At 41.5% G+C, this 27,787-nt stretch overlaps 3 protein-coding genes across 10 annotated transcripts in view; 2 read left to right on the top strand and 1 right to left on the bottom strand.

The window, feature by feature from the left end:
* Nucleotides 1-1,238: 1,238 nt before the first annotated feature.
* b3gat3 (beta-1,3-glucuronyltransferase 3) lies at nucleotides 1,239-10,345 on the top strand. 7 transcript variants are annotated; one of them, XM_031900121.1, is made up of 7 exons: nucleotides 1,240-1,356; nucleotides 1,518-1,700; nucleotides 2,144-2,248; nucleotides 6,207-6,336; nucleotides 7,402-7,732; nucleotides 8,540-8,830; nucleotides 9,646-10,345. In XM_031900121.1, the coding sequence occupies exons 3-7, from the start codon at nucleotides 2,167-2,169 to the stop codon at nucleotides 9,742-9,744; spliced, it is 933 nt and encodes a 310-aa protein (XP_031755981.1). In that variant the 5' UTR covers nucleotides 1,240-1,356; nucleotides 1,518-1,700; nucleotides 2,144-2,166; the 3' UTR covers nucleotides 9,745-10,345.
* A 135-nt stretch (nucleotides 10,346-10,480) lies between these two features.
* On the bottom strand, nucleotides 10,481-20,236 carry rom1 (retinal outer segment membrane protein 1). The gene is made up of 3 exons (XM_002942981.5): nucleotides 19,296-20,236; nucleotides 18,254-18,500; nucleotides 10,481-10,946 (listed from the first exon to the last, which is right to left on the bottom strand). Exons 1-3 carry the CDS (start codon nucleotides 19,874-19,876, stop codon nucleotides 10,737-10,739), a joined length of 1,038 nt encoding a protein of 345 aa, XP_002943027.2. The 5' UTR covers nucleotides 19,877-20,236; the 3' UTR covers nucleotides 10,481-10,736.
* A 3,652-nt stretch (nucleotides 20,237-23,888) lies between these two features.
* Nucleotides 23,889-27,787, top strand: part of eml3 (echinoderm microtubule associated protein like 3) — a 39,411-nt gene continuing 35,512 nt past the window's right edge. Inside the window, exon 1 of one of the 2 annotated variants that reach the window (XR_001924443.2) lies at nucleotides 23,889-24,451. Coding sequence is in view for 1 of the 2 variants with exons in the window: in XM_018093444.2 (XP_017948933.2) it covers nucleotides 24,430-24,451 (22 nt within the window). In the remaining variant the exon portion in view is untranslated. The remainder of the gene's footprint in view (nucleotides 24,452-27,787) is intronic. The other variant, XM_018093444.2, reaches the window with a different exon arrangement.

The raw sequence follows: 27,787 nt of genomic DNA, 5'->3' as shown, positions 1-27,787 counted from the left end.
AGCGACCTTCTTCCGTCTTCTTTCTTTGCGCCGGCTGTGCATGCACAGAGTGAAAAGCCGCGCTTAAAAAAGTAGGCAGAGAGGAGAAGGAAAGAAGAGGATCGCTCACCTGCATGTACCCCAGGCAGGTGCAATTTTCTGCTAATAGGAGCACCAGCCCAGGGTATCAAGTAAGAGATTTTAATCACTGGGGGTGCCTTACATTTGGCATCCCACCGGCGATTTACATTCTTGCCGGTGGGATGGCACTGCGGGGAGATTAGTCGCCTGCAGCAACGAAGATTTGTCGTGGGGCGACTAATCTCCCCGTCTGTCACTGCCCTTAGGGTGAAGACACACAGAGCTATTAAACACCAGAAAATACCCTGCCATAGACAATACTGAGAATTGCCTCTGCTGAAACACATGAAGAGCGCTGCTACTAGTAGCTCTGTATGTCTTCGCCTTTAGGGCAAAGACACACGCAACGATTCGTTGCCACTTTTTAAAAATCCGTGCAGCAAAAACCACATGATTAGTCACAGCAACTTGTGTAGTTGGGGAAAATGTTGCTGCGTCCGATATTTTAAAAGTTGCAGCAACTAATGACCCCATGTGTCTTTACCCTTAAAAGACTTGCAATACCCATAAACTGGTTTGGTTTCTTCTCGCTCATGTTTAGAGTTGTGCCTATAGGGGGCAAGGAATATGGTGCTTTGTGCCTATTTTTTAACTTTGCACAACCCCCAATACATTTATTTGATTTTTGGCATAAACTATCTTTGGCTGACAATACCCACAGGCTATATATTATCAAAAGCTGCATGGCCATGGTTTCAACATTCTTCATATATATTTTATTTGCAGGCCTAGTGTTATTACATTACATTAACATTTATTTATAAAGCGCCAACATATTCCGCAGCGCTGTACAATATGTGTTATATAACATTATCCCTCAAATCAAAGTCTATCTGGTTGCCCCATATAATCTAATTTAGCTGTAAAGGTGTGATGCTGAGGGTCTCCATTAGTGCCCATTTACCGGCTGGGTGAGCTATAGTACAGTGCATTACCTCTCTTAACTGAGCCCGATAGTATTTCTCCTCCTAACAGCGTCCCATAGGGTCAGGGAACGCTGATACGAGCTATACCAGTACCACAGTGCGCAGGCGCGCTCAATATACTCCAGCACGAAGTGTAACTATAGACAGTACATGACGTTGACGAGATGACGTACAGTGACGTATGGATACGCAACTAGGAACTAGCTGCAACCCACGTTGGCGCCTGCAGAGCAACTGCTGAGGAGTAAGCGGCGCTAAAGGAAGTGACGTCACCTTTCGTTGCGCTGCTTCCGAGTATTCCAGCGCAATTGTAAGCAGGTATTAAACGGGGTAAGCAATTGTAAGGTGTTGGGTAGTATATATTAGAGTTTGTTACGTGGTTGTCATGGTGATTGCCTTAGTGTATCAGCAGCTTATTGGTACTGTCTGTTATACACTATACAATGATGAGCCCAGATTTTCTGTCCACAGACAATGATGCAGTCAAAGCCTTCTGACACTGAATGAAATACAAAAGACAAAACTGCAAGCAAATACAGTATATAGTGTAATGCTTAACTACTGAAAAGTTAAAGGGCAAGTAAAGTCTCAGAGCAAGTGGCTTTTAAAGATGTGTTACATGGTATAGGACTTTTTGTAACACTTTCCTGACGGGTGAGTTGCCCAGTTTTCTATATTAATATATCTGAACATTATGGGAATATAATTGATTACTGATTCATGAACTCACAAAGCAGTGACTTTAGTTTACCCAACATTCATTCATTTTGGTAGTTGACTGTATTTTTAACAGTTTGTATTTCAGTGTGTGAAACATTAATTCTGCACTTCAGTCTGTGAGTTCAGCTAACCTAGGACCCTGTGTCATGTGGCTGTTAGGGCCACTGACAGCCACTAAAATCTCACCAATTTGGCACACAGTGCAAATGGATAAATTTGTCGCAGATCAACTTTCTTATGTAATGTGTCTTTTGTGCGTTCATTAACTAGGACTTGCCTATTTTCTTTTTCTCATCTCACTAACAAGTATATATTATCCAGAATGGTTGTTCAGTTATTGTGTTAAATCGGCGTTCTCATTCCCTTTTATCTGCCAGGTGACTTGTGATCCTCATGTATCATGCGTCTGAGACTCCGGAATATTTTTCTTGTTTATTTTGTGGTTTCCAGTGTTGGTCTCATGTATGCTCTTCTGCAAATTGGTAAGTTATGGCAGAACACCTCTAGTACAAGTCATTTGGAGGTGGGAAGTTAAAATGTGCGAGGAGGGGCCTGGTGTGACACCTTTTACTTTAAACTCCTTATAAAGACTCTAAATAGCCCCCCGAATCACACACCTCTCTCCCCATTTTGAGGCTGATGTCTTTTCTAACACAGAAGGGAAATACTGCAGCTCAGATCAGTAGCTTCTATACTGAGCCTTCCTTCTCCTTTAAATAGGAAATTGGTCAAAGAGCTGTGTGCTGCACATGCCTAACTGATTTCCAGTGGAGCAGGAGGCAGCAAGTTTGCACAGTAGACAGCTTCCTATTCAAAGGAGAAGGAAAGATCAATATTCTAAAAGGTTTGGAGCTTCAGGCTAGATAAGAAAATAACTGACTTGGGATGTGGTTTTTCCTTTCTGTGTTAGAGAAGACATCAGACACAATGTAGGGAGAGGGTTAAGCCCGAAGAATAGATTTAGTACTATAATCTCAAAAGACTGCACTTTTTATTTACCTACTTAGCCAATAATAGGTATCACCTAACCTTAAATTTTCTGCATTTTCGTCAGTGGCTAACATAGTACAACACCTTAAAGGAACCATAACACCAAATATGAAAGTGTTTTAGGGCGAAGACACACAGGGCGATTAGTCGCTGCAACTTCATGAAAAGTTGCGGTGACTAATCCGCGCAACAAAATTGCGAGCGTGATTTGTCACGACAATGCATTTGTACTCTATGGGAGAAAAGCCGCCGCTACCGAGTTAGTTGAAAGTCGCGGCAGCTAATACCCCCGCGTGTCTTTGCCCTTAAAGGAGAATGCAAGTCAAAATTTAAAAAGCATACTGCCCAACAGTCCTCCTATTGTTTAGTAAAAACGCCACACTTTTGGCTCACCTAATCAAATATTTACTCAGTCACACTTACTTCACATTTTCTAGAACAGGCAGCCATCTCTAAAAAGGTATTCTCCCTTCCTTTCCCTCCTTGCTTCATACTGCACATGTGTTTCATTCCCTCCCCCCCTCCCCTCTGCCAGATCCATTTCTGATTGGCTGATGGGTATGTGTAGCTCAGAACAGGAGTCAGGATCAAGTTACACACATGCTCAGAGAATAGGAAGGCTGCCGCTGGCACCTACAGGAAGGGGAGAGAGATTTCAGTGATGTCACTGTAGTCTTCACACTGCTGTAGGCTGCCAGCACCATATCTCAGAGAAGCAAGCAGGGATCTGGGAATTTAGATATGCAGTAAGTACTTAAAAAGAATGCCTTTAGACTTACTTTTAATGTATATTAACCTTTCATTGTCCTTTAAAGTATAGTGTACTGTTAACCTGCACTGGTAAAAGTTGTATGTTTGCTTCAGAAACATTACTATAGTTTATATAAATAATCTGCTGTATAGCCATGGGAACAGCTATGCAAGCTTAAAGAAAGGAGAAAGGCACAGGTTATATAGTAGATAAAACACCATTGTATTCTACTTAGTTCATTTGCTGTGCCTTGAATGGCTGCCACCATTGCTACACTGCAGCTTGTTTATATAAACTGTAGGGTTTCTGAAGCAAACAAACAACTTTTACCATTGCAGGGCAACAGTACATTATATTTTAATTACTTTAAAACACTTTTTCATTTTTTGTGTTACTGTTCCTTTATTACCAGAGAGAGGGGAATGCCATTATGGGGGCTGTTAAGAGTATTTGTAGGTATTTTAAAATAAATAGGTTTACTTGTCCTTTAAGCTCACATTTCTTTACTACATGCAAGTTTCAGTGTTCCCACATTCTACAGTGCACAAAGCTGTTTCCTCTTGCTTTGTCTGCAGTTTTGGGCAATACACAGAACCAGTGTTTGAGCCTCTGGGGCTATTTATCCGCTTCTTTTACCTGTCTAAAAGAATCTCAGTGAATAAATCCACAAGCTAAATTTGTCACTGGTAACCGATCATATTTTTAATATGATTAGTGCTAATAAACTTAATAATCAATTGAGTTTTTGCTGGCAATTATCCACAGCCAGTCAGATGAGAGTAAACAGGAGAAGAATAAGGATTTTCAGATTTTGGTATTATCTAGAACAGTGCTGTCCAACTTCTATGGTACTGTGGAATTTCTCTAGCCTACATGGCGGATGGCCAATAATGGAAGCCAGTTTTGACCATTCCCCTTTTTAACACTGCACCCACTTCAAAACACACCCATGTTATCACAAGAGCTTTTAAGACCATCCCCACATTAGCACAGCAAAAACCCAAATGGTTGGTGCTCACTGTAGGGATATCACCCTTCATTCATATGTGAAGTGAATTATGTCATATTAAGACATACCTTTAAATCCCTATGCTACCCCTGTGACTAGCACAGCAACCCCCAGTACATAATTACACATTTAGGGACAATACAATGACTATTTCCAAATGCTAACAAACTTCCAGAACAAAATCCCTGCCAGGTTCACCTCCCACAGGCAGCATAGGGCAGGCAGAGTATGGCACACACAGGCAGGGTAGGGCAGGCAGAGTATGGCACACACAGGCAGGGTAGGGCAGGCAGAGTATGGCACACACAGGCAGGGTAGGGCAGGCAGAGTATAGCACACTCGGGCAACATAGGACAGGCAGAGTATGGCACACACAGGCAGGGTAGGGCAGGCAGAGTATGGTACATACAGGCAGGGTAGGGCAGGCAGAGTATGGCACACACAGGCAGGGTAGGGCAGGCAGAGTATAGCACACTCTGGCAACATAGGACAGGCAGAGTATGGCACACACAGGCAGGGTAGGGCAGGCAGAGTATGGTACATACAGGCAGGGTAGGGCAGGCAGAGTACAGCACACACAGGCAGCATAGGGCCACCTGTTGGACAGCACTAATCTAGACCAACAGTGCACAATCTGGTAGTAGCTGTTCTGCTGGGGTTGAAACTGTTCTGGAATCAAGGATCATACTTGGTAGCAACAAGTTGCTGTACTAAACCTGGATATGTATTTTAATCTGAGCCAGCCCCCTGCACGATGTACTTAAGTATTGTATGGCTTGTTAAAACTGTTATTATTATTATCAACCAGCAGTTATAAAATACCAACATATTCCATGGCAAGGTACAACAAAAGTGTTTGCCAAATATATAGATTGTATCTATTGTATGCACTGGTCAATACAGGAGGCAAAGAGGACGGTGTCCATCTATTTTTAGGTGCACAAGACCCATGATTACCTTTTATATAGTGCTTAGAAATTTTTGAGATGTAATGTGCTGTGTCAGTGATTTAAAGGAAAAGTAACACTAAACATTTTTAAGTAAAAAATCTATTCTACCCTGCACCAATAATTGCCCTATCCTGCAAACCGCTTAGTATTTTGAATGCTTTATTAGAAAATACCTGTCAAAACTTGGCTTCCTGTCATTTGAAATATGGCGATACGGCGAAAATTTTAGTGTTACTTTTCCTTTAACTTTCTGATGCACTACTGGTAAGAACAATCACACACTGGTAGTTAAATAAACTACGTCTGCTTAGCATTAGTGAGATGATTGTTACAGAGACAATCGGTATTAATTCAGTACAGTTTGTAAATGAACCAAAAGAAAAAAAATAAAAAGATAATAGAAATACCTGGCACCCAATCAAGAATTTAAGGCCAAGCACTTGAACTCTCCTCGACCCACTAGCACTTAGGCAGGTTTCTTGTAAACACTCATTGTAAAAAGCTCATCTTTTCTACTTAGATGTTTGCTCAGTAGTATGTTTGTGTGTGTGTATATATATATATATATATATATATATATAATATAAATTTTTTTTAACCATAGCCTGTGTTTACTATAGAATGCTTAACCTAAAGTTTTATCCACTGTAAATAAATTAGATATTTTGTAAATCATTTAAAATCAGTTTTGGGATAATCCATGTACTCTATGAGGCGACTATCTCTTTGATTGCTTGCAGGGCAGCCATGTGACTGTAAAGGCACTAATGCCCATGGGAGAATTCAGCATTCTGTTGTGAAGGGACACAGAGACCTTCCAGAAGATGACCACCTGCCTGTCATATATGTGGTGACTCCAACTTATGCACGGTTAGCAGCAGTCTTCAAATTGATCATTTTGATTTCTTAGGGTTCTTTCTTTATTTTCCAGCCTCCCTTCTCGCATTATCTAATCCTTTTTTTTTTTATTTACTCAAGCTTCATTTTCGTGGCTCTTTTTATGCATAGTTCTTTTACTTTTTTACTTACACTCATGCTTATTACAACTTTTTTTTATATTTGTTTTATTTCTAACTTGTCTTTCACAATCCTCCCCTCAATAGATTGCTTTATAGGGGTTGTTCTGTGGGAAGCACATTTAAGGGACAAAAACACCTGTGATCAGCTTGAGTTCACTGAATAGATATTGTATTGGACATGTGTACTTTTTTTTTTATTGTTTGAATTAAAATTGTGTGGTTTTTTTTTTTACTATCTTTTCCATCGCCCATTAGAATCTATGAGACAGGATTTTGTATAAAAGAAAAGTGCTTTTAGTTTCAGATTTTAGAAATCAATTACCTTTTACACATAATCCCACCTTGTAGATTCCAAAGGGTAGTGATTTGCATGTCGACAAAAAGTTGATCCTCATACCACCCTAACCTGCCTGCTTCCAACCCTAACCCTACTGATATGCCTGCACCTGACCCGAATCCTACTTATATACTTACAGGCGACTTGCCCATCTGTGTAACATTACTGAAGGAAATGGAGCAATGCAGTTGTGTGCGTATATAAATAGTTAAGGCAGGAGGCAGAAGAGGGGAATAATGAAGTCACGGGTGAGGTGAGACAGGGACACAGTCTGGCTCACACCTGCCCTCAACCTGCCACGGATGTGTGTTTGCTGGCCAAAAAACGCCCAAACCATAGGTCCCACGGGTTTTGGTCCAGCCCGCACATAACTACTAATGGGAAATGGAAAAGACAATCAATTTATCAGTGACCATTAAACCCCTCATTATCTATCTACAGATATATTTGACAGATGCAGGCAGTAAACAGATGTTGGGTGTAGCTCAGAAATAGGGTTGACTTCTATCTTTTCAATACCCATAACTTATCACAAATTTACCTTTTCTGCACTGTTACCATTACATCTCTTGTTTTCAGTCCTCACCAACGTGCAGAACTTACTCGCCTTTCTCAGACTCTGCTTTTGATTCCTTCCCTACACTGGATTCTAGTTGAAGACTCTGCAGAGCGGTCAAAGTCAGTGGCAGATTTACTTGCCCAGAGTGGCTTGCACTACACTCACCTGAATGTGCAGACACCCCCTGTAATGAAGCTTAAGGACAGTGATCCTAACTGGCTTAAGCCTCGAGGTGTTGAGCAGCGCAATGAAGCTTTAAGGTGGCTTAAGCTGAACAAATCTCCAAAGGATTTTGGGGTTGTGTACTTTGCTGATGATGACAACACTTACAGCGTCCGTATTTTTCAGGAGGTGAGGCCATGTCATTTCCTGGTTTTGTGACTATTTTGTGATGTACATCTGTGTCAGAAGTTGTCTAATTTAGTAGAATGCATTAGCCTTAATATTAGAGCTCAACAGAATCAGCTAGATCCAATTATCTTAAGCTGTCTTGCTCCTGTGAAGGTGCATGTTTCCCAGTTAAATCAAAGACCCCAGGCTTATGCTAGTCTGTCTTGCACAGAGAAGGAGCGGGTACGTTTTTCAGTTCAGACAGACTGACTGGCTGTAATCCTACTGGACCTTTTGTATGAGCCTAGTTTGCCAAACTGAATCTTGCCATGTATAGCCAGCTTAAGGGTGAAGACGCACAGAGCTAATAGAAGTGGCTACAGAAATAGATAATGCTGATTATTTACTGATACTTGTCTCTACGTGTGTTTTAGCAGTGGCAATTTTCAGTATCGTCTATGGCAGGGTATTTTCTGGCATTTAGTAGCTGTGACAAGTAGCTGCTACTGAGTAGCTCCATTTGTCTTCACCCTAATTCTTACTGCCATGGATTATTTGGAGGCTTACAGCTGCAGTGCTGGGGAAATTTTAAGGACAGACCATTTATTTCTTAGTTCTGGAAATGATAAATGTAATGTAGCATTAGTTTTACTTTTACATAACAATTGTTAGATTGCACTTAAATATCCGTTACCCCTCTAATGTTGAAAATCTGCATAATTTCCTGTGCTTTTTCCTTTTAACAAGGTAGCAGGTCATGATTATCATGATCTTAATGATGAGCACTATTTGAAAATTACCTAAAATCATGATGATTCTTTATTATAGATGCGTTACACACAAAAAGTCTCAGTGTGGCCTGTTGGACTAGTTGGAGGGTTGCGATATGAAGGCCCCCGTGTGGAGAAAGGACATGTAATTGGTTTTCATACAGCTTGGAAGCCCCACAGACCATTTCCTATTGACATGGCTGGATTTGCAGTTTCTTTATCACTGCTTTTGTCGCATCCTGAAGCTCGATTTGACCCCAATGCAGAAAGAGGATTCCTGGAAAGCAGTTTATTGGGACAACTGGTATCTATCGGGGACCTGGAGCCGCGAGCGCATAACTGCACAAAGGTGTGTTTATACTCTGCACAGACTGACATGAAAGGATGTTTACTGAAATGGTGATGTGTAATGATGAGCTTATATAATAATAAAACTAGGTTTACTGCAAATACAGTTATTCATGGTTCATGGTTAGATATGCTTACTGTCAGCAGCTACATCTGCAGTAACAAGCAAAATGGCAAGTAAATGGAAAATAACCTCTAATTACAAGTAGGATGAACTGCCATTTATTCCTAACTTCCAACTTTTTTTTTTTAAATATTGATTACAGCCTTGCTCAACCCCATTAGCAAAAATACATATAAGGGTGAGTGAAGCTGAAACAGACAGTGCTAACAAACTGCTAGGGTATGGAGACACATTGATGTGTTTCTGGTACCCAGAGTATGACATGTCATTTTTGCTGTGTGTGTGAAATAGCCACAATGATGGATAATTCTTAGTCCTCTTACGCAGTTGGGAGATATATCTGTTGTGCTGGCACCATATCATAAGAAACCCCCACACACTCATAAAAACTAATCAAGTGGTTATGTATTAGTTGCTCAGTGTTGATTACTTGTATGCATAGGCACATTGAAGGCACTTACTGGTTCTCCATGGTTGTATACCCCTCGCTCAAAATCAGTTCAATAGGAAGAATAGTTTTTCAGCATCAATTCTGTTTACTTTGCCTTTCATGTTGCTAAGTGCGCATATAATTGTATACCACCCTTAATGTGTCTTTCTGTAGAACTAGTACACTGATGAGCATTAATAAAATAACAAAGACTTATTGCCATTCTTATCTTGAATCTGACGTTCTGCTTTCTGATTCACAGGTCTGGGTGTGGCACACCCGCACTGAGAAACCAAAGCTCAAACAAGAAGAAATTTTGGAGAAACAAGGGCGGGGTTCAGATCTTAATATACAGGTGTGATTTCAATGCAGAGGTCAGACCCAAATGAACAGGTATGATCTAACTGTTAAGGCCTGATCCATGGTTTCAGATTTAACCTAAATGGCAATATTTTGCTACATTGATCTCATGCTTCTGATACAGTGAACCCCTAATGTACAGGTTTCTTAATACGATGATGAGAAACTTTACAAGGGGTTCATTGATCACATTCATATGTGAGAGAGAAGGCAGTAAATAGATTGGTGTGCCATTTGCCTCTGCTGAGCAGTGTGCTATCCTACAGATGTGAAAGTTCTGAAACTGAAAAGTTCTATAGATGCAACTTTATTATAAGGGTCAAATATTATTGAACATGTGCAATTAAAGCAAATGCCTGAATGAATTGCAAATTCTCTGGCCCTTTTTAGAGACGGGAATGTATATGCAAGACGTGAAAGCATTCTGTCAGTGGCACAGAGTGTTGTAAGCTGATGTAAGTAGTGTATGGGGCATTATCGGACCATAATCTGTTTGGGAAAGCATGAGAATAATTCTTTGGAATTACTGAAATGTGACTTTTATCTATTTATTACAAAGACAGACTTCGGGAAGTATTTAATAAATATTTTTATCCCTGAAACCTTGTGTTAGTAAAATTTTGTTCTGATTTTGTATCTAGGTGTATGTGTGCATGATTATTTAAGGGTTTGTATTATAATTTCCGATTTAAACTTTCTTTTCTTGCCCACCCAGCACATTACATTACAATACAATGCAATGTTTTTTGCAGTCTCGCACTTTATTCTTGATACTGTTGAATCTACATTTTGGCGACTACAGTTTTGGGGATCGCAACCCCTAAACACTTCCATACCTCCCACATCCCAGGGGCAACTGCAGAGATGTGGGAAGCAACATTTCAGTGTCTCCCATCCAGAGAAGGGTTATTTAATAAACAAGCAGCCTTGGGCTATCTCTAGGGTCTCTACATCTCCCAGAGCTTATCCCTTCATACCCCGTTGTTGGGATACCTAGCTGGCTGCTGTTGCTTCTCCACCTCCCTCTGCTGTCTCCACCTGATTTGACTTGAAAAGATCTTTTATTTTCACCAGGGTAGTGTTCATAGTTTCCATTACTCCTTTCTCCAAAAGAAAACCTTCTGTCTCTGCCTCCACATCATCATCACCACTGATTTTGTCCATAGAGGTCTGCAGATAGCGAAGGCTGACCAGCACAGAGGCCTAAAAAGAAGAACATATAGATTTTTAAAATAGGTCTAAACACACAATTTAGGGTATATATGCATGCATATTTTTAAATATATTAGGTAAAGTTGCAACAAATGCAAGAATGGCAGAAGGCTTTAACAAGTTCTTACTTCTGATTATATGTCAGCAAAATATGCAAGAAAGTAGGGTCTGGGAAAAATTAAGGCCAATGATCACATGTGTGACTGTGGATACAGAGTGTTTCCAAAACACTGAGTGGGAAAGCGGGAGTCAGAAAAAGAGGAAAGATGCTAGCTCACTGAGTAATGAGTGTCTTTTAGGGAAGGTAACTCATATAGCAGTTATTATTTTCCAGCTTGGCAAGTGGACAACAAAAAACCTGGAATTGCTCTCCATTCACTCTGAGAATTGCCTATATCTGTGGGTGCACTTCTGAGTTAGAAAATAATCATTTGACAATGCATTACCCACTTGCCAGTTACCCATAACCAAGATGTCTGCTACTGCTTTTCTAGCTGCTGTGGGGATATTGGACCATTAAGGAGGGAGTTGCAGTATGTTACGTACATAACTAAAGCATAAAGGTGAGGAACAATAATGTATAGGAAGAGAAGGTGGCATACTTAAATGTGAACACCTCTCACTCTGCCTAAGATGGGCCCCTATCTTTCCTGTGGTGCCCATTGTTGGGGGAGTTAGGAATAGCGAGCCTGGGCAACTAGGTCTGGCATCATTTCCCATAAAGAGGAGTTCTATGCTCATGAATACTTTTATTTCCTTTGTTATGGCAGTTAGTGATCATGGTTAATAATTTTTTGACAATTGTGTCATTTAGGAGAGGGCAATTTTATTGTATGCGTAGGTGTATTTATAACTGGTGCATTCTAACATCAGATCACATGGCAGTGAAAACTGCATTATAGTGTTACTGTTAATGTCAACAATAATTTTCAGTGTTTTAGCCTGAATAGATGTTCTTAGTTAGTTAGGCTAATGATATAACCATAAAATTTGCAAATTTTGGGGGGGCTGAAATCTGTACTATGTGTTCAGTGATAGGTAGATGCCATTCTTTAATGGCAGTTAAGAGTGCATTGGCAATTTTCCTCTGCCAGAGAAAGTGCCATGTGTGACATTCACCTAAAAGTTTACTCTCTATAGTTTTTATCACTGGGATGTAAAGACTATGAGATACAGGTACAGGTATGGGATCCCTTATCTGGAAACCCGTTATCCAGAAAGCTCCGAATTACGGAATGCCCGTCTCCCATAGACTCCATTTTAATCAAATAATTCAGAATTTTAAAACTGATTTCCTTTTTCTCTGTAGAAATGAAACGGAACCTTGTAATTGATCCCAACTAAGATATAATTAATCCTTATTGGATGCAAAACAATCATATTGGGTTTAATTAATGTTTTATTGATTTTTTTAGTAGACTTAAGGTATGGAGATCCAAATTACGGAAAGACCCCTTATCCAGAATACCCATGGTCCCGAGCATTCTGGATTACGGGTCCTATACCTGTACTATATTTTAAAATAAAGAACTCTTGTAATTTACATTAACTTTTTCTTTACCTGTTTAATAACATAACAGCTTTTTCAGCTGTGAATAAATTACAATGCTCTTGCTGGCAAGGAGGGTTAGCAGCCACATTGACAAGTGAACAAAGTAGGACTACAACTTCCTGCCTCCCCTAACAGCGGCCTGACAATTATCTAAAGCAGTGCTGTCCAACTTCTACGGTGCCGAGGGCCGGAATTTCTCTAGCATACATGGTGGAGGGCCGCTAATGGAGCCAGTTTTGACCACCCCCCTTTTTGAAACCACACCCATATTTTATCACAATGGTGGTAGCACAGCAAAATCCCAAATGCTTGGTCCTTACTGTGGGGATATCAACCATCATTCATATGTGAAAGAATTATGTCATATTAAGATATACCCTTAAATTCCATATGCCTCCTCCTCCCCTGTGGATAGCAGAGCAACCCCCAGTACATAATTACACACCTTAGGGACCATTTAAAGGCTATTTACAACTGCTAACAAACTCCCACAACAAACCCCTGCCAGGTTCACCTCCCACAAGCAGCATAGGGCAAGCAGAGTATGGCACACACAGGCAGCACTCTGCCTGTCCTATGCTGTCTGTGTGTGCCATACTCTGCCTGCCCTACCCTGCCTGTGTGTGCCATACTCTGCCTGCCCTACCCTGCCTCTGTGTGCCATACTCTGCCTGCCCTACCCTGCCTGTGTGTGCCATACTCTGCCAGCCCTACCCTTCCTGTGTCTCCCTGACCTATGCTGCCTGTGTGTGCCATACTCTGCCTACAGTACCTTTATCCGAAGTGTGAAGAAGTGAACAATGGGAGTGATTACAGTCTGAGCCTGAGGTGTGAACAATGCAGGTATTAAAAGGTGTGAAAAACACAGGGGATTACATATTTAAACAATACAGAGGGATTACAGCCTGAATCTGAGGTGAGAACCATGCAGGGGGCCAGCTAATCTCAATAATGATACCATTTAATGCTTACTCAAAGGTAAGCCATCAAAGCAGCCAGACAGGTGGGGGGGCCACACAGAGGGGGGTCACGGGCCGCCAGTTGGACAGCACTGATCTAAAGGATGCTATACTTATGCCAATAAAAGCCCATGCATGGGGCCCTCCGACAGGCCTGCCCAACTGATATCTGGCCGAAAATCTGCCAGATTTCAATCTGACAGGTTTAAAAATCCCATCAGGGTGAGAAGCACTTTGTCATTGATGCAGTCTTCTACCTTAAGATGGCCATACACGGGCAGATCCACTCGCTTGGCGATGTCGCCAAGCGAGCGGATCTTCACCTGATATCGGGCCGATATCGGGGAGGCATGTAGGCGAATTCGATATCGGGGAGGCATGTAGGCGAATTCGATATCGGGGAGGCATGTAGGCGAATTCGATATCGGGGAGGCATGTAGGCGAATTTGATATCGGGGAGGCATGTAAGCGAATTCGATCGTTTGGCCCAGGGGCCAAACGATCGAATTCTGCACGCGGCAATGGGGCAGTCGGTTCGGGGACCGCGTCAACGAGCCGATGCGGTCCCCGATCCGACTGGATTTTCTTACCTGGCCGATCAATATCTGGCCAATTTCAGGCCAGATATCGGTCGGCCAGGCCCCTCGTTTCTGCCCCTACACGGGCCGATAAGCTACCGAGTCGGTCCAAGGGACCGATATCGGCAGCTCCTATCGGCCCGTGTATGGGGGCCTTTAACGTCCTGCATCCCATCAATGTGATCTGGTCATTTGGCCCAAGGGCTGAACAATTAAATCAATCCGATATCACCCACTTCAAGGCATAATGGCATAATGGGGAAAGATCTGCTTTCAGTGTATGGGCAGCTAAGTAAAATGCTGAGCTCTATATGACTCCTAATGATTTTGTTTCTTTTTCTCAATATCATTTTAGAGATAAATGTAGGGACATTAATTATTAGTTATAACCTTAGTTATTATGGATCCCATTGTAAGTATTTATGGGGAGTTATGTAATAAAAGTTTGCCCAGGTGCAGTAACCCATAGCAAAAAAAACAGCAGGTAGAATTTACTGGTTACCCGTTTAAAAGCATATATCTTATTGGTTTCTACTGGTTTACTGCTCCTGGGCAGTTTATTACATATGGGGGCAAGTATACAAAAGAAGCTGAAGTAAGCAGTGTTTCGACTGTACATAGTGCTGCTGATCAACCTTAAAATAGGAACTTCCATAGAAGGCAGATCCCATGAAACTGTAAAAACAGATATTCTTTGCTTCTACTAACCACAATTTTAAAGGTAATTTAAGGGAATAATGCTTGTAAAAAAGAAGTATATTCAGTGTTGGACTGGGTCAGCAAGGTCCCACTAACCACTAGTGGCCCTCTTCCTGACAGAAGCTCAGGAACATGGTATCCCCATGTTTGACAGCTGCATTGTTCAGACCTTACTGCTTTATATAGCCAATTATGCACTGGTTTACAAGCAGTTTGTTCACTATACTGTATTGTGTATACTGTATGGTGTATGTCATTTCAGTGAAGTCTATGGGAAATATTTTATTTACAGAAATATCACAGCAACCAGTGTGGCAGCTTCCAGATTGACACAGATTCATGACTAATGCAATGTGGGTGGTTGTGGTTTCCTGTCTGTTCTGTTTGTTGCATTATGTTGTATTTGCTATTTCAAGATACGGGAAGCACTTAGAATAACGTAGTGGCTACACACACAGACTTCAGAGGATAGCATAGACAAACTGCCTGTACTTAAAAAGGCCAGACCTCTCTAAGTCCTGCCTAATGCATTTGCTTGTGCTCTTACATGGTGTAGTTTCTTCTGGGAAACTTGCCCTGCCAGTCCTGTATGATTAACTACCTCCCTGGATTCTTCTGCTTGTCTGGTGCAATATGTTTGGCATTTGCCTTGCCCTTGACCCTGTTACATAGTTCTGTATTTTTTTCATGTGGATTCCCCCAACACATCAGTCCTTTTGTTTTTGAAGAAATCCACACTTTGTTTTGGAAAACAATTGGGAATGACTGAAAAGGCAAGTAGCAATAGCTGGATAAGGTAGTCAACTGTAAATGCTCTGTGCTTTAGAAAGGGCAAAGAACCAACCAGGGAATTTCCTAGCACACCGGTCTTGGCTGGGGGAGCTTTAGCTAAAACATATCTGCTGCGTTCACAACAGTACCAAGCTGTTAGTATTATACCATGCACAATAATCCTTTATTTTATTGTACCTGTTCCTTTTATTCCCAACATGCAAAAAGTGACAGCTCAGAAGTTCATTGGGTGTGGATTTTCTTGCTTGATTCATAAAGAAGTTTTGGTGGGAAATAGAATATACTAAGGGGTTCTCTTGTATTTGTAAAATTTGTAAAGTCTTTTTTTAACTATTTAATAGAGAATTTTATTTATCCATCTTTCAACATTTTGCACACTAAAGAGAGGGTGGGAACACACTGTGAAGATCTGGTGCTATCTGTCATACAAAAGTAGCAATGGCAAATATGTGCATTAGTTATGATTCAGCTGTTTATCAGGGATCTCCAACTTGCCATTCCACAGCTGCTGCTGAACTACAATTCCAAGTATAGCTGAGTGTAAATAAGGGAGGGGTAAGTGACAGCTGTTACACAAGGAGACAAGACAAAGTCAAAAGGAGATTTAGATTTTTTTTTTATGTATAATAATCGCTAAACCCACTGTGCATGTGATGCATATCATCCATTAAGTCTGTATTCATCTAGGCTCTTCTTGTTCACCTGAGCCCTTTAAAGACTATAGTTAAAAGAAAATATTTTGCAGCAATGGACAAATTGCACTTGGCACAAGAACAGACGCCTCTGCCCTAGTTCTATAAACATTATGGCCTGGAGGAAGAAGGCGCATAATCTATATACAAGTTGATTGGTCTTTATAGGATTAAGTCTATGTATATATGGAATATTGTATTGTGCTGCCCAACTCGAGGGTTAGGATTTAAACATATCCCTGCTTGACTACAGATGAAGTGATTAGTATTTTGCTTACTCTGGCTGAATCGCCTTTCGTTAACTAAGCAGAAACCTAAGGCCCTTGATGCCACAGCTGTGGTGTAAGGATTGTGTTAGTTTATAAGGACAAAGAAAGTAGCAGTACAGTGAGTCCTAAGGTTTTTGGCAGATTCTTGGCCTCCATATTAATGCAGGCCCCTATGCTTAAATCAGCACTCTTCTGTGTCTGCAACCGGAGACACCATGAGCAGATTTTGGCAAAAAATGCATACTTTTTTTGGTGCCAAAATCTCCCTCGTGTGCCTGCAACAAGGGCAACATAGTGGCTTCAGGTGCACACACAGAAGAGCACTGATTCAAGAATAGGGGCAGATTCACAGCATGCGTTTATTTGCAGGATGAGAACCCACCACATGTGCCTTAAGATAAAGCGCAACACAAAATTCATGACTACGGCCACAGTTGGTGGAAGCTGGGGCATGTTTATCTTGGGCTGAAAATGCAATTCACCAAAGTTGGCAATACATAGGCTGATCCTGGATGTATGTTACAAACTATGGTGTTCCCAGTCCATATGTAATCAGGTTAGATATCAGTTGGAAAGTCGGGAAATGTCTTTTGGGTGAAACCTGTAACATTCTGCAATGAATATTATGGACCTTCTATTGTATACCACGGTGGAATAAGTTGGTACTTTACAAATGTGTGTTAATAATATCAACTCTTTGACATTTTGTCAACCCGCACCTGACCCTAACCCACCTGATTCTAACCTGACCCAGTGAGTGACCTGTATTTATAGACCTGCGCCAGACCCCCCCCCCCCCCCCCCATCTCTGACCTTGAGGAGGGTGCTGGAAGGAGAAGCAGGACATTTTAAGATGATGAGTAAAAGGAAAAGATCAGCCTAAACCTGCCAGTGACCCCCAAAGCATGTGCGGAGGTCAGGTCCGATCCCGCTGACCCATGGGTTTCAAGCCATATAGTACTAAAAATCATATAGTACTAAAAGTCAAAATCTTTGTTATCCATTTTAAAAACAAAGCGCAGAAGAGAAGGAAAGGTAAAAATTAAGTAAGCTTTATCATAAAGGTCTATGTAAATACAGCCATGAGCACTCACAGAAATGAGTTAACATGTTTTTTGTTAACATGTTCTTCAGTATCTGACTTCCTCTCTCAGAAAAATCCTTCATTCCTGGGGCCAGAGTCTGCACAGTTCTCTCCCTTCTTCTGCTCCCCCCTCCCTTAAGAATTAAAAAACTCACTCACAGCAGGAAGCTAAGGGACCACACTAAATTGGCAGCTGCAATCTTAAGCTAACAGAGAAAGCTTCTAGGGCTCTTTACTCACATATGATAAAACTTTCTGCAGAATAAATATAGTATTCTAGGTGGCACTAATGTGGCAAATCTGTTGGCAGTAGAATGCCAAAATGATTTTCCTTCTCCTTTAAAGGACCATCCGCTATAGGATATAGGTGTGTGCATTCCCTGCAGCGTGCCAGAATTATTTCCTCTTGGTTTTACTCCACAAAATATAACTTTCTGCAGTGAAATGATGACTTGTAAAAAAAAAAGAATCTGTCTCCAAATTTGTCTGCATTTCTCTCATTACTGCAGTTTGGCTGCAATTGCTTTCAAAAAAAGAATTTGGTTGGAGCTACCACTAGGTGGCCCTGTTCTCATAATGTATCTGTCATTTTAACCCCACATATGAGCAAAATGGATGGTACAGTATGTGGTTTCTGACACAAAATATGCATTCATGTTACACTGTGTCTCACCTGCAGGAGAAAAGACAGGGTAACGGCTGCCCCGTTGGTGGCCATAATTCCAGTGTAGTAGCTTAATAGCGCCTCCCTGCAGCCTCTCACCCAGATGTTAAGCTCATCACTCTGGTAGTTGTAGCTGTAATGGGCTGAGTTATTGGTGATCTGCATTTGGATGCAAGGCCTGGGTGAGTTGGGATTACAGCAGCTAAATGGTACACTGTCCATCAGATATCGTCCATCCACATTACTTTTTATACGGCTGTAGACAAAAAGAGAATGCTGAACAACTGAGAGCAGACAAAGAAAGTTTTGTGGTTGCACTGGGGAAGGAAATGAGATAAAATGTGTTCCCTGTTGTATAATTACTTAATGAATTCTTTCCAGATTATCCAGATAATGGAGGAAATCTGCATTTGTTCTTATACAGACACTTGGTCTTCATTACTAACACGGTGTTAACAAGTGTTAAATGCCAACAATGGTTAAATCGCTCGTTCTCAACCCCCCACCCTTTATACTAGTGGTTAGTAGCATAATATATCATAATTACATCTCTGCTTGTTTGCATCCGTAGGCTTCAAACTACAGGTAAGGGGCTTGCTATCCAGAATGCTTGGGAACTGTGGTTTCCCAGGAATGGGGTCCTTCTGTTATTTGGATCTCCAAACTTCTACTAGAAATAATTTAAACATTAATAAAACCCAATAGGGCTGTTCTGCCCCCAATAAGGATTCATTGTATCTTAGTTGGTATCAAATACAGGTACTGTTTTTTTATTACAGAATTATAAAGATGGAGTCTATGGGAGATGACCTTCCTGTAAGTCAGAGCTTTTTGGATTACAGGTTTCTGAATAACGATTCCCTTACCTGAATTTGCAAATGACAGGCTGCAAAGTACATTATTATGGGTGTCAGAGGGTTGAGTATGGGTGATCTGTTACATGCTCTCCTTTTGCACAGGTACAGTAATGCACAGGTTTGCACATTTTTGTACCTAGTGCATTATACCTATTGCCCCTAGTAGTAAATGAGGCCCTATTTGTTTTACTCACTCTTTGACTTCCTTTGAGCTGAAGTCCAGGTAGCGATTGCTTATCCACTGCACCTCAAACCAATCTTTGGGGTGGTTGTTTCCGCAGCACTGGAAATCCATCTGCAGCTTGTCCATGCTCCTCTTTTGATAGCAGCGCCCAGGCGTGTCTGTGTCCTTATAAAACCTAATTGCGTTCCTTAGCCCTATTTTAAGGGATTCTTCTAAGGTGCCCCTCAATGCCACACTGAGGACTAGGGCAGCCAAGCAGACTAAGCAGCTCAGGATAGCGAAAAAGAAAAAGGCTAACATGAAAGACTTCCAGCGTTGGTACTTGGTGACTTCCATAGAGGCCTGGCTGATCTTCCCTGCATAGATGCCAAGCAGTATTCCTACCAGCCCTGCTGTTATCACCGTGTTGGGGACAGCGTGGGCTGCGGTGTTATCCATCACTTCATTGTGTATCCAGAGCTGTACCTTTAGAAAGATCCCCATTCCAAATGTCAGGCACCCCACTAGGACACTGAGCCAGGAGAGAAGCCATAGGGTTTGTGCAAGTTTCACTCGCCTCTGGAAAGAAAATTTGGCCTTAAAGAGGACCATTTTTACAGGGGTCAGGGAAAGGGGAGCTTGAAGCCCCTTCTTTTTTCCCCTAGAGGGGTGGGAAAAAAGAAGACCTGAAGGTTCTCAGTGCAGTACAAAGAAGCAAAGAGAGTCTGAGGTGGTTAGGAAGAATCCGATTAGCCAGAGCATAATCCTGTCTATTCCTATCAATCACTTATTAGCAGTGACCCTTCCCATATGTCCCTTTCACACCTAAAAGCCTGCTATCTGGTTGTTTTCCTCTCATCCTGTGCCCTACATTATATTTGACCCTTTAATTCAGACTTTTTGGTTTTATCACTGCAAAGCCATGTCACTAACAAACCTTGTCCTGATTAGAATTTTTATTGTTGCTTTCCATCTGTGCCGGTTTTTAGATAGTCCCCACTCTACAACTGGTGAATTCTACAACTGGTGAAATTTACAGCTGCTACTATATAGACACAGCTCAGGACCATCTGTTGGGTCATGCTGCCCAAATATGTTTTTCAGTCTACTTAAATGGGTAGTTCATCTTTAGGTTAATTTTTAATAAGTTGTAGAATGAGGAACTCATAGCAACTCTTCAATTGGTCTTCATTTTTTTTTAGTTTTTTAACTATTTGCCTTCTTCTGACTCTTATATATACAGGTATGGAACCCATTATCCAGAATGCTCGGGACCTGGGGTTTTCTGGATAAGGGATCTTTCTGTAATTTGGATCTCCATACCTTAAGTTTACAAAAAAAAATTATTTAAAAATTAAATAAACAGTAGGAGTGTTCTGCATCCAATAAGGATTAATTGTAGCTGGGATCAAGTAGAAGGTATTATTTTATTATTACAGAGAAAAAGGAAATCATTTTTAAAAATAAGAATTATTTTCTTATAATGGAGTCTATGGGAGATGGCCTTCTCTTAATTCGGAACTTTCTGGATAACAGGTTTCCGGATAACTGATCCCATACGTACGTACGTGTGTGTGTGGGTGTAGGTTTAAATTAAGAGTATTAAACCATGAGCTAAAATGTAGCTGGACAGATAATAAACGTGTGAACAAAAGGGCATTTGCATGGCCTGTTTATAAAAAATATTTAAACATCTATTAAGCCTCTTCTATATAACACTTTAGCAAAAACTCAGTTTTATCTCTCTCTCATCCTATTAGAAATGCCTTGTGCTTGTCAGACAGGTCTCCCCTCCCTGATTACCACAGACACAATCTTGTTAGCAGATGCCAGCTCTGTAATTCCTTAATGACCCTGTTAGAAGCTTGCTTAACACCTGTCTCTTCCACACCCATTTCACTATCGCTTTCTGCCTCTCACTATTCTTATCACTTTCTCTGGGTGCCTACTTGTTTTACTGCTGTTTTTTCATACTTTTAGTTAAACCATTGTTAATTGGTTTACAAATGGTGCTGTAGTAGTCCCCGTCCCTGTCCCCCGCAGAAAAGAAGTTAAGAGTAGATTTATTATATGTGGCCCGATGTGACCCTATCAGATATATTTTAAGTTGGCCATAAGCAATAAGATTGGTGACCTCGCCAAATGAGCAGATTTTTCTACCGATGTGCCCACCTAGAATGGAAGATATCGGGCTGATTTGATAGTTTGGCCCTAGGTTCAAATTATCAAATTACAACTAAAGGAAATAGGAGCCGGTGGAGCGAGGATTGCATGAATGAGCTAATGCAGTCTTCAATTTGATGGGATAATAAAGCCTGCCCAATTGACATCTGGATGATTATCATCCAGATATTGGTCAGGGAGGTCTGTCAGAGGGCCCCATACACGGGCGGATGAGCTGCTGAATTGGCCTGAAGGACCAGAATTGCCAGTTTAAATATGCCTGCGTATGGCCACCTTTTCTCATGCAACTATTCATGTGAAATAACATAACAGCAAGGGTTGGGCTGTAGGCATGCAGGGAAGGCACACAGCAACATTAACATCATTACTAATGCCCAGAAGGCTCACTGTGATAAGCAGAATGACTGAAGCGCAGGTAGTCTCCAGCAATAAAGTGGAAAGGAATTTCTCTGTTCTTCAGACAGTTGTATAAATCTGAAGTAATACTTGCATGGCATTTGATTTAATTTTAGATAATTGTCATTTAGAAAAATTCAACAGGAAATTGTCTGTATATCCAAAGACTAATACAAGGGCCAATATTAGCTGCTGGCTTGTGCCCTCTAAAGCAAGTTACAGCTTATTTTCCCCTGTATTGGTGGCCATACCAGTTACAATTGGTCACAGGAAAGAACATTCATACTCTCCCCTAAGGTTTAGAGCTGAGCCATCAGATATGCAAGTGGAAGCAAAAGAATTCTACCCCTATCTGATGATTCAGCACTAAATGCTTGCCTTTGCTCAGTGGCCTTCAAAGGCGCCCAAGTCCTGCCTGATAGAAGAGATGACCAACATCCAAGGCCTTTGCCAATATTGGTTGTCTCATCTCCTGCCATACACACACTGAATATTGTACTTTGTTTCATATGATAATATTGGTGCATGTATGGCCACCTTAAGGGGGCATGTCCAACCAATTTTAACCAGGTATCAATTTGGCAGGAACTTTGCCGACTCATTCATGATAATAAATGATTGTGTGATCCAGTATCTTGGTGACCAAACTTGGTACAGATTCAATGTTTGACAACCTTGCCAAACAGGCAGATCATTTGGTTCATGATGAGCTTATAAAGCCTCATGTTGTCTTTGTGAATTGTGTCTGCTTGAAAATCATATGGACTGCTTGCCAGGGCATACACGAAGTACAACTGATTCACTACAACTAGCACTATTGCAACATACCTCAGCTTCTGCATCATAATGTGAGTGGTATACAGTCACATTTTCAGAAAACACCCATGATTTACATAGAATTAAGGGCATGGCAAGAACTACTGTTACAATGCTGGGTTTCCTATCCACCAGGCCCATACTCACACCTTAAAGGAGACATATAGGATAACCGAAAAAAATCACTTAACCTGTCTGTGTGAGGGGTGGGCATGTCCTAATGGTCCCTGCCAGAAGCACAGTAGGAGAGGAGTAGCCAATCACAGCCCTGCAGTCACTAAAGCAAAGACAGGCTTCAGTTCCCTATCAGGTCAGCCTAGCTGCTGATTGGTTCCTATCCTACAGTTCAGTGTACTGAGTGCCACGGCTCCCCTGCACAGCCTGGGAAAGGAGACAGCAGGAAGTGGAACACATGGGTGGGACTAGTAGGGTTTTTGGAGAAATTTTCAATAAACCAGCCCTAAACACTACTTTTTAAAGCACATTCCTTCTATATTTAGATGAGTACAATTCATTGGCACAATATCATCTTTTACACAATTTGTCCCCTTTAAGATGTATTAGAGAATGGAAGTTTTTCTCCATACCAACACTTGAGCACCCCAAAACAAATACACAAAAAAGCATGGTACCAGACACCCCACAATCCAGTGAAACAGTTTTACACCCACATAGCGTAATACTACAACCAAGGGCTTGGAGTCCAAAGATCAGTATGATTCATAGGGGTTGTCCATACCTGACAATCTTTATTTGCTCTAAAAGTATTGGAACATGCAGAACTCTGCCCTAAATTACATAATCTATATGTAAACATAGTTTCTGTCTCAGCTTGAGTCTTATAGTTGCCACTCTACTATTAAATTCTATTCTCAGGAGCAGTTTCTTTGGGTAGTGCAATGGCCACTTTCCCCTGAATAAACATGCACTATAACATAACTTGCACCAAGTTCTTATCTTAATTAACACCCCTTCCCCAGTCAGTGTGAGCCTTATTCTTCTAATTCACTCTGTAACTAAATTCCTTGAGAACTTTTAGAGGATAAAGACTAATGAGCTAAAAGTAATGGCTCAGGGCAACAACTGTTCTATGAGGCCTGTGTCACACTACATGGGGAATCAATCACATGAGCACTGTTGGTGCCTTGTAAAAAGTCTACTATAAATCTTCCTGCTGTTCCCAACACCCTGAAGTGGGAGGGACTGGGGGATGCCAGTGCTTTGTATCTGCTGTGCCAGCCAGCAACTTGACTGCAAACTGCGAAGGGCCTTCACTATCGCTGCAGCTGAGGAAACGCATCCTACACAAATAGTTCTACGGCCCTCCCTCCACCCCCGTTGCCTTGGCCTCTCCCGGCTTCACCTCCCCTGTCTCTCTAAATTGAGTCTCAGTTCCCTTTCTGTCTCTCCTCGCCCTGTGCTGCTATCCCTCCTCTCATGCTTCCCTCTCTCTTTCTCACTATCTCTGTCAGTCTTTTCAATAGGGAAGTGAAACGCGCTTCCTGAGGGAGGGACTGTCGCTGCCCAGAGAGACTGTCTCTTCTGTCAGGCAGCGGCGATAGAGACTGCAGGGCGAAGAGACAGGAGTGGGGCAGGTAGAAAGTGAAACAAGCTCTAGCAGCGTGCAGAAGGGGGGCCTCCAGGAGGGACGATATTTAATGTAGTGCTTACAGATTTGTCTAACTCTGCACTGTGTGAGTTCAGTCCAGCCTCAGGGGTACAGGGTGACAAACTGGTGGCGCCCTCTGTGCGAGGAGAGTGCATCTGAGATGGAGGAGAAACAGCCTTCAGGTAAGACTCAGGGGAGCAGGGTCATGTCCACTATACTAAGTGTTTATATGTGCAGTAAAGAGAGCAGAATACTGGGCAGTGTTAGATGCAGGAGATATATCAGTGTGTGCATATGGAATTGGGGCAATGAGTTGGGAAGCAATGGGGAAGTGTGGGATGTGCATGTTTATGAATGGTAGGGTAAGAAATGTGCACGTTTGGAAATGGAGAGTAATGGATTTCTGTATGTCTTGTGAAAGAGGTCCATATTTAGGTGGGAGATGTACATACATGTGCAGGAGATATACATGTGCAGGAGAGAAGAGAGATGTACATAAGCGATGTGCAGGTCAGGAAAAACTCAACCTGCACCCGACCCAAATCTGCTAACCCACACCCTTATCCAACCCGTTGACATTGTAGGACTCGCACCCACCCAACCTGTACCTGTGTCTTTCCGCTCTGTACACTATTTCTGTGCGCACCATAGATATTAAGTCAGGAAACTGTGGGAGCAGTGGATCCCCAGTCTGGCTCACATCCAACCCGAAGCGCCAGTGGTTTCCCAAGATTCAACCCTAACCCCCCTGTCCTAAAGGTAAACCCGCTGGTTTCTCAGGTTGCAAGCGAACCTGTACATCACTAATGCGAATGTATGTGCAGGAATGGAGGTATGAATTGTGGCTGTTTTTTCTTGCAATAGGATCCATTAGTTACACAAACACAAGAACTAACTTCAGTGCCAAGTTTTGGCATCAATTGAGGTCAACTCTGTGGGTTTATTTGTCACCAAAAGACAATACTGACAAGCTGTTCACATCATAAATCTATTAAGTTAATAATGTATATATTAACAAATGAATTGTGGAAGTTACTATTAGCTATCAATTTTTTGTTAAATATTATAATTATTTCTTTAATAATATGTATGTATGATTGTTCTTGATTTGGTATCAACACAGTACAATTGTCATGTTACAAACTGAAATCACACACTAGGCAATTATTTGAAGCTATTTCACCAAACCCAATAATGTTGGCACTAAGCTTCAGTAAACATTGGGAAACAGCCTATATAGTGCAGATGTGCAGCATATCTCTGTGCCAAAAAGGGCAGCAATTAGAGAAGTGATCACAGTTTAGTAAACTAGCTTTGGTGGGTTTTTTTATGTTGATTCTAGTGCAAGTTATTATCGAGCTCTGTCAGACTTGCATATTGCATATCTATGTGCGAAAAGTGAAGAGTAAGATGTGCACATGCATGAGTAGGAATGGAAGCAATGTACATACAGTGGAGGAAATAATTATTTGACCCCTCACTGATTTTGTAAGTTTGTCCAATGACGAAGAAATGAAAAGTCTCAGAACAGTATCATTTCAATGGTAGGTTTATTTTAACAGTGGCAGATAGCACATCAAAAGGAAAATCGAAAAAATAACTTTAAATAAAAGATAGCAACTGATTTGCATTTCATTGAGTGAAATAAGTTTTTGAACCCCTACCAACCATTAAGAGTTCTGGCTCCCACAGAGACACTTCTACTCAATTAGTCAACCTCATTAAGGACACCTGTCTTAACTAGTCACCTGTATAAAAGACACCTGTCCACAGAATCAATCAATCAAGCAGACTCCAAACTCTCCAACATGGGAAAGACCAAAGAGCTGTCCAAGGATGTCAGAGACAAAATTGTAGACCTGCACAAGGCTGGAATGGGCTACAAAACCATTAGCAAGAAGCTGGGAGAGAAGGTGACAACTATTGGTGCGATTGTTCGAAAATGGAAGGAGCACAAAATGACCATCAATCGACCTCGCTCTGGGGCTCCACGCAAGATCTCACCTCGTGGGGTGTCAATGATTCTGAGAAAGGTGAAAAAGCATCCTAGAACTACACGGGAGGAGTTAGTTAATGACCTCAAATTAGCAGGGACCACAGTCACCAAGAAAACCATTGGAAACACATTACACCGCAATGGATTAAAATCCTGCAGGGCTCGCAAGGTCCCCCTGCTCAAGAAGGCACATGTGCAGGCCCGTCTGAAGTTTGTCAATGAACACCTGAATGATTCTGTGAGTGACTGGGAGAAGGTGCTGTGGTCTGATGAGACCAAAATAGAGCTTTTTGGCATTAACTCAACTCGCTGTGTTTGAAGGAAGAAAAATGCTGCCTATGACCCCCAAAACACCGTCCCCACCGTCAAGCATGGGGGTGGAAACATTTTGCTTTGGGGGTGTTTTTCTGCTAAGGGCACAGGACAACTTATTCGCATTAACGGGAAAATGGACGGAGCCATGTATCGTGAAATCCTGAACGACAACCTCCTTCCCTCTGCCAGGAAACTGAAAATGGGTCGTGGATGGGTGTTCCAGCACAACAATGACCCAAAACATACAGCAAAGGCAACAAAGGAGTGGCTCAAGAAGAAGCACATTAAGGTCATGGAGTGGCCTAGTCAGTCTCCGGACCTTAATCCAATAGAAAACCTATGAAGGGAGCTCAAGCTCAGAGTTGCACAGAGACAGCCTTGAAACCTTAGGGATTTAGAGATGATCTGCAAAGAGGAGTGGGACCAACATTCCTCCTAAAATGTGCGCAAACTTGGTCATCAATTACAAGAAACGTTTGACCTCTGTGCTTGCAAACAAGGGTTTTTCCACTAAGTATTAAGTCTTTTTTTGTTAGAGGGTTCAAAAACTTATTTCACTCAATGAAATGCAAATCAGTTGCTATCTTTTATTTAAAGTTATTTTTTCGATTTTCCTTTTGATGTGCTATCTGCCACTGTTAAAATAAACCTACCATTGAAATGATACTGTTCTGAGACTTTTCATTTCTTTGTCATTGGACAAACTTACAAAATCAGTGAGGGGTCAAATAATTATTTCCTCCACTGTACATGTGCTGGAATGAAAGTGTGAAAGATGGATGTACATGTGCCATGGTGTTGATGGGGAAGGTTTTATTTTCCCATCGGATCGGGGACCGCCTTGGCTTATTGATGCGGTCCTCACTCTGACTCCTCGTATCCCCCCTTGTAATGTGATCATTTGGCCCTTCAATGCATGGAAAGGAAAGGAGCACTATTAGTCCAACATATGTACTTTTACTAAAGGGCAAGTTAACTTCCTACTGGCAAAACTTCACATCTTTTCACCAGGTGAAATTTCTCCAGTGAATTTTGCCAGTTTACTAAAAGAACAAGATACATTTCTCCAGATTCATGCTGATGATCCAGTTTTATATACGTCACCTTCCCCATGTTAATTTTCCACATTTGTTATTTCATGGCAAAATAAATGCATGAATTTACACCAGGAGAAAATTTGGCACACAAAATAGTACTCATTTTTATG

This window comes from Xenopus tropicalis, chromosome 4, assembly GCF_000004195.4.
Source record: "Xenopus tropicalis strain Nigerian chromosome 4, UCB_Xtro_10.0, whole genome shotgun sequence".
NCBI lineage: Eukaryota > Metazoa > Chordata > Amphibia > Anura > Pipidae > Xenopus > Xenopus tropicalis.
The sequence above is the reverse complement of the archived record's forward strand: the minus strand, read 5'-3'. Positions and strand labels throughout refer to the sequence as shown.